Source organism: Lemur catta, chromosome 3, assembly GCF_020740605.2.
Source record: "Lemur catta isolate mLemCat1 chromosome 3, mLemCat1.pri, whole genome shotgun sequence".
Lineage (NCBI taxonomy): Eukaryota > Metazoa > Chordata > Mammalia > Primates > Lemuridae > Lemur > Lemur catta.
The window spans coordinates 49,944,068-49,953,525 of record NC_059130.1 but is presented as its reverse complement, the minus strand read 5'-3'; the positions used below and the strand labels follow the sequence as shown (position 1 = coordinate 49,953,525).

The window sequence follows — 9,458 nt, the reverse complement described above, 5'->3', positions numbered from 1 at the left end:
GAAAGTGGAGGCTGCCTGGGGGCAGTCCTGCAGCCCAGGGCCACCGTCCTGAGGTCCAGGACAGACGGTGTGGAGGGTTGGGAGGTGTCCCACGCCCACCGCTCAGGGAGGAGAACCCAGGACGCCACGCTCTGCGGCACTAGCAGGCCAGGTCTCAGAGGGCGGAGGCAGCCAGGAGCACGGCGGCACGGAAGAGGCGACGGCGGCGGCGGCGCCCACTCCCCCTCGTCCACGCGCCCAGCCGCTCGCCTCCCGCTGCCGGGCGCCGGCGCGCTCGGCTTTTTCCGTCGCCGCCGCTGCCGCGCGCTGCCCCGTGCGCCTCGGCACCTTCGGCAATTTCCGTCGGGCCCTGGCCGCCATTTTCTCGCCGCTTGTGTGGCTCGCTGGCTGCGTGGCTCGGTTCTTGTGAGAGAAGCTTTGTCCGGTTCGGCAATGGACGGGTATGTAATCGGGCCGGCGAAGAGGTGTGTGTGGGAGAGGAGTTGGAGCGTTCTTCGGTCCCGCCCGGGATCGGACAGAAAGCCTCCAGCCGCCCCTCCCAGGGCTGGGCTGCCGTTACCCAACCCCCGCCCCATCGCACACACCCCTCCCTTCGCTTCCCCTGGCGAGCCGCGGCCGAGAAAATGAGGAGAAAGCGGGCTTGGAGGCAGGGGAGGCATCGGGGCGATGGCGGGCTGGGCCGACCCCGGAGCGGGAGCGGGAGCGGGCATCGGCTCGGCGGCGGGGGTGGGGTGGGAACCCCACAACGTCTCGCATGTCCCTGCCCCATCTGGGAGCCATTTCGATCCGTACCCTGGGACCCGAACCCTGGGTAGCGGCTGTGGGAGCGAGTGACGTGGGCAGACGGGCCTGTGGCGGGGGAGGCCCCGGGGCTGAGGAGAGGCACCGCCGCTGGCCCCGGCCGTCCCCGCCCGCCGGCCTCGCCCGGCGCGCTCGGGTGGGAGAGATGCAGGTGGCGGGAGCTCGGGGAAGCCCAGCGGGGGCCGCGGGGAAGGGCGAGGGCGTGCGGCGGGGGGAGGGGGCAGATGTCATACTCCTTTGTTTTCATTTGCGTCTGGTAACGGGGCGGGAGGCAGAAAGAATGCCTTTTTGTGAGGCATGAGAACATTCAAGGCTTGGCAAAAGGGCCCAGAAATTAAATCATCTAAAAAACGAAGTGTTTGAGGTTCACATCAGTCACATGGGCAAAGGCCAACGGCCATGGCAAAAACAAGAGCAGATAGTCAGCACAGGGCCATCTTTTTTAGCTACTTTGGCCAGTTTCTGCAGAAACAAAAACTACAAAAGCGAAAACCTTGCTGCATCTTTGAAAGCCCGAGAGTGAAGATAGAATGCTGAGGTGAGGCCGGGGCTCTGGGAAGTGACACCGCCAGCGTCCCGCTGGTGCTGACGCTCCACATCTGAACACGCTCAGTAATTTAACTCACGCTTAGAAAGCGAGCACGCTGTAGGGCGAAAATACAGCAGGAAGCCCGTTTGGGGGGTATAAGAACCGTACTGTTTAGCAAGTACATTTATTAAAACCAGTGACAGTATTTGAAAAGTCAAAAGTAAAATGAGTTTATTTGGCTTAAGGGTTGAGTTTGGTGATTTTTTTTTTAAGATATTAAATGTAGATCTTAGAAAAGTAAACAGACTTACGGAATTTAAATCTTCCTAGAGGTTATCCAGAGATTATTTTTTTGGTGACATAACTCCAAAGAAGTTTTGTATTCCTCCCAATCAACAGAGAAATTGATTGCACTGGAATTCATGTTTCCTGATTCCTAGATTCTATCTAGACTACTAAAGAGTTTACGTGTTGAATTATTAATTTAAGTGTAGTAGCATTGTAGAAATGGCATTATAGTGTTTTGGGTTTTGTTCTTTTTGCCTTGAAAGTGTTGTTAAAAAAGATAGTATAAGTTTACTGAATTTCATTTCACGTTGAAAGTTATTTCTAGAAAGTCAGGTTGATAATAGTACTAAGAAGTGTCACTGACCGGCTGTGTGGTTTTTTCCATCTGTGTTGTGTTTTAAGATTTATGAACAGTGAGAGCTACCCTAAAAAGTTTTAGAGTCAAACAGTGATTACTGGAAGAATAATGAGTTGAAACTATTTATTTTTTCTTTTCAGAATTGTCACTGAGGTTGCAGTTGGTGTGAAGGTAGGAAAAGATTATGTTTGAAACTAATATGAAAACTGGATTGTTGGATCTACTCTTCTCATAATTAATGGAAAATTTCAGTTAGCTTTTGAAAACTATAATGTAGCTAATAAAACCCAAGTGTAAAATGTTTCCTTTAATTTGTAAAGTTGCCTGTATAGTTAATAATCTAAATAAACAACTGTAAGTTTTTCTAGAACTGGTAATCTGTAAGAACATTTTAAAGAAAGTATGAATGGTGTTCACTGAATTAAAAATGCTTTTCACACATGGCTTCTTGTGAACACAAAATGATACCCTGGTTTTCTGAGTGGAAACAATGGATTTTGAATGGATCATAAGTGGTTTGACTTAAATCATATAATTTTGTTAATCTAAGATTTCTTTTTTTTACTCTTGTGTTATGAAAATGAAAAATATTTTTGTCAATAACAAGGGACGCATTAGAAGTGAGTTGTCCTGACCCTTAAAAAGAAAAGAAAGTTGTTTAGGCAATTACCTTCAAATTTGAGTCAGAAGTTAAGAGTTGGTTTGTCTTTCTATTAATGGAAGATAGACCTCATGGTAGAGACCCTTTGGAATCCTTCCTCACGCACTTTTTGGCTAGGAAAACTATTCATCCTTTAAACTTTAGTTGTAATGCTTAGGTCTTTGTTTTAACATCATGATATATTATAATTTTTTGTTTGCAAGCCGGTCTGCTCTGAGAGGCTGTGTGCTTAGTCCAGTGATGCTGACTGTTTAGAATATTTTTTGGAATCTTAAAATTGCATTCAGGGTGGTGTGATAATTCTTTAGAATACTTTTGGAGATATTATTGTTTTCTTGCTTATTTTCTGTCCTCTGCCCTATAGTGAACTAGATACTTGTCCATCCTTTAATATTTAGCCTTGTTTTTTGAGTTCATATTTTGGATACTGGAACAAACTGTTTTGGGGAGAGCATATTTAGTTTTAGTTGGCAATTACATTTTCCAGGTTGAGATAGCTATAGGATTAGAAATCAGGAATAGCTGAGAGTGCAAAATGTAGATGTTGTAGTTGCCATCCAAACAGTTTTCCTCTGTGAATTTTGTGAAAGAATAGATGATATAAGTCTAAGTTGTCCACTGTTAGTGGATAAGGAGAAAGAGAGTATATAGACAAGACCCAGAATGAGTAGGCAGAAAAAAAATGAGGAGACTCTGAAGAGAATGTCCAGATACAATGATGTATTGGTTACACCAATTTTGAAAATTAGTTGTTTGAGGGAAAAACATTAGAAAATGATAAAAAAAATTGCTAACCATTTAAAAAATACATTGTTTAAGAGTTTGAATAATTAAAGTTTTATCTAATTTTCTAGGATAATGGTTAAGAATTTTTACTGTGGTGTCAGGCCTATGTACAAGTAATTGAGCTTGCTTTAAAAAAGTTTTTGATTTTCTTTAAAGAAAGTAATACATGTGTATGTTTAAAAAAAATTTGAAGTGAAAGGTATTTCTCCCTGATTCATTGTTTTTTATTTCTTAGGTGTAGATAATTGTGTTAAAATTTTTTGTGCATTCTTTCTGAAATTATTAGTTTATGTATTACCTCACATATAAACACCTTTGTTTGCACAAAGGATTCAAACTATTTGTTCTGGCTCACATTTTGCCTTTTTTAAAAAAATAGCTTTACATAAACTATTCATTTAAAGTATATATTGTTTTGACATATGTACGCATCTATGAAATCATCACCACAATCAAGGTAATGAACACCACTCTCAAAGTTATCTTGCCCCTTTGTAATTCCTCCATTTTGACTTCCTGCAAACAACCGCTGATCTGCTTTCTGTCACTATAGATTAGTTTGCATTTTTAAGAATTTTAAATAATTGTAATTATGTATGTACCCTTTTTGTCTAGGTTATTTCACGCAGCGTAATTATTTTGAAATTACCTACACTGTATCTCTAGTCTGTTCCTTTTTATTGCTTAATAATGCACTGTATGGCTATATGGCAATTTGTTCAGCTCTTGATGGATGTGTGTATTGTTTCCAGTTTTTGGCTATTAAAATATAGTTACTGTAAACAATTTCTTATAAGTCCTTTTGTGTATATGTGCTTTCATTTCTTTTGGGGAGGCCTGTGATTAGAATTGCTAAATCATATGGTATAGGCATATGTTTAACTTTTTAAGGAACTGCAAATTTTTTTTTTAAATAGTTGTACCATTTTATATTGCCATTGGCAGTGTATAAGATTTCCAGTCCCCCCACGTCCTCTCCAGTGCCTATTATTGTCTTGTCTATTTGGTTATAGACATTCTAGTGGGTATGAAGTGGTATCTTACTGTGGTTTTAATTAGCATTTCTCTAATATCTATGATATTGAGCAGCTTTTTATGTGCTTTTTGGTCAACTATTACCTTTGATGAAGTGTCTGTTTAAATTGCCCACTTTTTACGGGTTATTTCTTTTTTCTTGAGTTTTGACAGGTCTTCATTGTGATTACAAGTCCTGTGCCAGATAAATGGTTTGCAGATATTTTCTGCCACTTGTCTTTTCTTTCTCAGCAGTGTCTTTTGAAGAGCAGCAGTTATTTTGATGGACTCTGGTTAACCAGTTTTTTCTTTTGTGGATTGTGCTTTTGGTGTCACATCTAAGCTTTTTTTTTGCCTAACCTAAATTCACAAAAGATTTCTCTTTTGTTTTCTAACAGCAGCTTTGTATTTTGATGTAACATTAGGTCTCTGTTCCATTTTAAGTTAATATTTTGGATATGGTACAAAGGGGTAAAAAGTTTTTGGTTTGGGATGTGCACATCTAGTGTTTCCAGCATCATTTGGTGAATAGACTATCCATTCTCCATTGAATTGGCTTTGCAGCTTTATCAAAAATCAATTCTCTATACATATTGTTGTATTTCTGTACTCTACTCTTTTTCCATGGACTCATTTTTCTTTACCTAGATGTCAAAAACATACTGTCTTAATCACTGTAGCTATAGCTTTAACTGAATCTTGAAACCAGTTGATTTTGGTCCTCCAACTTAGTTCTTTTTCAAAGTTGTTTTGACTCTTCTGAGTCCTTTGTATTTTCTTATGAGTCAGTTTTTAGAAAAACTGTTGGGATTTTATTGGTTTTGACTTGAATCTTCAGAGCAATTTGGAGAAAACTGACATCTTAACAATGTTGAGTCTTACCCATGAACACTTTATCTCTCCATTTACTTAAGTCTTCTTTAATTTCTTTAAGCAGTGTTTTTAGTTTTCAGTGTACAGATTTCGTACATTTTTTGGTCCTATTTAACCTTGAATATGTCATATTTTTTGATGTTGTAAATAGTATTTAGAAAAATTCAAGTTCCAATTGTTTGGTACTGATGTATAGAAATAAGTGATTTTTGCATATTGCTCTTGTCTGCATCCTGGCTAAACTCATTTAGTAGAGCTAATATATTTTTAAAATATGTTATATTGGATTTTCTACATAGACAATTTATGTCCAGTTGTCTTTAGACAGTTCCTTTCCTATCTGGATGCCATTTTTTTCTTTTTCTTGCCGGTGGCATCTAGTACGATGTTGAATGGAAGTGATGAGAGAAGGTATCTGTACATTGTTCCTGATTTTAGGGTGAACAGTGGTATTATTTCTTCCTTAGTTGTTTGGTACAATTCACCAGTGTGAAGCCATGTGAGCCTGATGTTTGTTTTCTTCGTGGGGAGGTTTTAAACTACATATTTAATTTATTTAATAGATATAGGGCTATTCAGGTTATCTATTTCTTCTTGGGTGAGCTTTGGTAATTAGTGTCCTCCGTAGAATTAGTCCATTTCTTCTGAGTTGCCAAATTTATTTGCACAGAGTTGTTCATGATATTACCTTTTTATACTTTTGATATCTGTAGTGATATCAGCTCTCATTCCTGATATTGATAATTTGTTTCATCTTTTTTTCTTGTCATTTTGGATAGAAGTTTATTGATTTTATTAATGTCTAAAAGGTGAGCTTTTGGTTTCACTGAGTTTTCTCTGTTTTTTTATTTCCTATATTATTGATTTCTACTACTTGTATTTTTTTTCTGCTTTGTGTTTAGTTTGCTCTTCTATTTCCACTTAGTGTCATTGACATGTCACCTTTTCTTATAGAGGGGTACCCGATGCTATATATTCCCTATTAAGTACTGCTTTCATGGCATCCCTCAAATTTTGATGTGTGCATTTTCATTCAATTCATAATACTTTCCAATCTTTGCTTTTATTTCTTTGACCTATCAGTTATTGGTATGTATGTAATTTAATAATGTTTGGAATTTTTCACATATCTTTCTGTTATGCATTTTAATTTTAATTCCATTCTGACCAGAGAACTTATTTTGTAAGACTTGAATCTTTGTTGATATGAGACTTGTTTTATGGTCCAAATATAGTATATCTTGTTAAATGTTTTAGGTACCTTTGATAAGAGTGTGTATTCCGTTGTTGGGTGGTGGTCTATAAATATCATTTAGGTCATGTTTATTGAGAGTGTTGTTCATCTGTCCTTACTGACTTTTGGTCTATTGTTAAATCAGTTGAAGAGAGGATATTAAAATTTCTGCCTATACTTGTGGTTTTGTCTATTTCTATTTGCCGTTGTACCAGTTTTTGATTTATGTATTTTGAAGTTTTATAATTAGTACGTAAATGTTTAGGATTACTATATCCTTTTGATATATTTATCATCTTTATTATTTTGCAGTGACCGTATTTGTCCCTGCTAATATTCTTTGATTTAAAATCTACTTTTTCTAATATTAATACAACTATCTCTGTTATATTGTGAATGGGGTATGTCTATTTCCATTCTTTTATTTTAAACTTATTTTTATCCTTAGATTTAAAGTGTGTTTCTTGTAGACAGCATAAAGTTGGAAATTGTTTTTTTTTTCTACATCTTAAGAACTGTTTTTTTGGTTAAGACCATTTACATTTAGTGTTGTTACTACTATGGTTAATTTTAAAACTACCACTGTGATATTTTTTATTCGTTCTTGGTGTTCTTTGTTCCCCTTTTCCTCCTTTTTTGGTTTCTTTTGTATTGAGCATATTTTATTCCATTTTATCTCTTGTTAGCTGATTAGCTGTAATTTTTTGTTACTTTGGTGGCTGCTTTAGGATTTATAGTATATGTCTGTAATCTTATTGCAATCTTCCCCCAATGGATATTTATACCACTTCCTATACACACACACACACACACACTGATTATTATAATAGTATGTGAATTATTTACTTCTCTCCTCTTGGCCTTAGTGCTGTTGTTATACATTTTATTTCTATGTATGGTATAAATTATAAACTACATTCTTTTTGTTTGAATAGCCAATTATCTTTTGAAAAGATATAAACAATAAATATAATATTTTGTACATTACCTGTAAAACAGTTACTATACTCACTGAATACTGGGGTGATCCTCTGCAGATTTCTGGAGTTTTCTGTGCAGCTCTTTTTTCCTGGTACTTTGATGTGCAAACTCTGGTTGGTTTAGTGTTCTTGGACTCTTGGTTCTGTCTCAGTTCAAGGAGTGTTTGAGAGTCAGCTTGGTTTCCTTATATCTTTGCTATGGCCTGGGCACCCCAGGGAATAAGCTGAGGCGTACATGGATTTACCTTATTTGTTTTTTGACTTTCAGGGATCATTGTTTATCATTGCCTGATGTCCGGCATCTTGAAAACCTATTCTATATGTTTGTCTATTTTTTAGTTGTTTCAATAGGGCAAATCTGGTTCATATTACTCTGTCTTGGCTGGAAGTAGAAGTCTACCTTTTTAAAAACAAAAAAAAATTGCATAATATGGTCTCAGCAGTATAGGTCTACTTCATACTTTGTTAGTGACAATAGAGAATACTTGTGTGTGTACCACAGTGTAGTTACTGGACATACACAGTTTAGTTCCTATGTTGGATATTTTGGGTTGGTTTCCATTTGTAGTTATAAAGTGTGGGAATATTTAGAATAAAAGTAAATATGCTATGTCAAATGAAATTTATACTTACAAAAGTTACTTAAAAATCATAGTGCCATAACACTCATTTATTTTCCATAACTGTGTATGGGAGTGCCTGTTTTTTCATACCCTTGCCAATTCTAGGTTTTATCAAAATTTAGAATATTACCTAATTTTAGGTTAAAAAATTATTTTGTAATTTATATTTTGAAATGAGTGAGATTTTTTCAAATTTGGCTTTTTATGTTTTATTTTCTGTGAACTGCCTCTTTGTATACTGAACCTATTTTAATGGTAATCTTTATTTGTCGTAGCTCTTTGTATAAAAGACGATTGATTTCATATGTGTTGTAGGTGTTTTTCTTTGAAATTTTATATTTTTTGGCATTCTTTGTTAATCTTGGGCATGATGTATACTTTTGAGTTACTAAGTATAATTTTTTTAAAAATCTATTTGATACTTAAACATTTTTAGCTTCAGTTTCTTCACCTTTAAAATGGGGTTTTAATAATTGTGAAGATTAAATGTGATTATGCAGAAAAAGTATTTTCCTAAGTTAATGTACACTACATATAGAATATGCAAATTTTATGGCTTTAGGATATGTTGAAATCTCATTTAATTTTTTAAAAATAAAGTTGTACTTATTCAACTCTTGTTGATTTAGACTCTTAGCTTAGTGAGACTGAGACAAGAAAGGAAATTGAGTTTTTAATATGAGATGAGTTGCTTTTCTTTAAACTGGCTTTTTCTTTGTAATTTGTAAATTCAGGGGTTTTGTTTCTGAACTTTTAATCATTTTGCTAATGTGAAATCCTTGCAAAATAATGGGCCTATTGGGAAGATGGAAATGCATGAAATAATTGTGGATTAATACACGGGTACCCAATATAGTAAAATGTTAACATTTTAGATGCAGATTTTAAGTATGGTGAAATTTATAGCAATTCTCTTTAGTAAGTTAACTAAATCAAGACGTTATAACTGGACAACTAATAAAGGACCTATTTGTTAAAATAAGTTAGCTTTTTCAAGTTGGGTTTTGTTAATATTCTGAAAGCAGTGGTTGTAAATGGATGAACTCACAATTTAAATTGTAATATGGCTATTTATTGAATTTACCATCATTGGCTTGCTTAGATAATTGCAATTAAGTATTGCTAAACATGGCCTTTTTGTAATAGAATAACTGGTTTGTTATAATAGGTATGTTATTCAGAACTTTGTGTTGTTTGGAGTTTTATTGATTTATGTATTTATTTGCTTCAACCCCCTTTCAAGAAAAATGGGTTTTTAGATTTTGTTTTTTCTTACAATGTTTTTCTCAAAAGCTACATAATGCTTGCTAG

At 36.3% G+C, this 9,458-nt stretch overlaps 1 protein-coding gene across 4 annotated transcripts in view; it reads left to right on the top strand.

The window, feature by feature from the left end:
- The first annotated feature begins 255 nt into the window (after positions 1 to 255).
- PTBP2 (polypyrimidine tract binding protein 2) overlaps positions 256 to 9,458 on the top strand; it is a 74,785-nt gene continuing 65,582 nt past the window's right edge. For 3 of the 4 annotated variants that reach the window (XM_045547474.1, XM_045547473.1, XM_045547472.1), the window contains exons 1-2: positions 288 to 440; positions 2,117 to 2,147. In XM_045547474.1, the coding sequence (XP_045403430.1) occupies positions 433 to 440; positions 2,117 to 2,147 (39 nt within the window). In that variant the 5' untranslated portion in view covers positions 288 to 432. Of the gene's footprint in view, positions 441 to 2,116; positions 2,148 to 9,458 lie in introns of all 4 variants that reach the window. The other variant, XM_045547471.1, reaches the window with a different exon arrangement.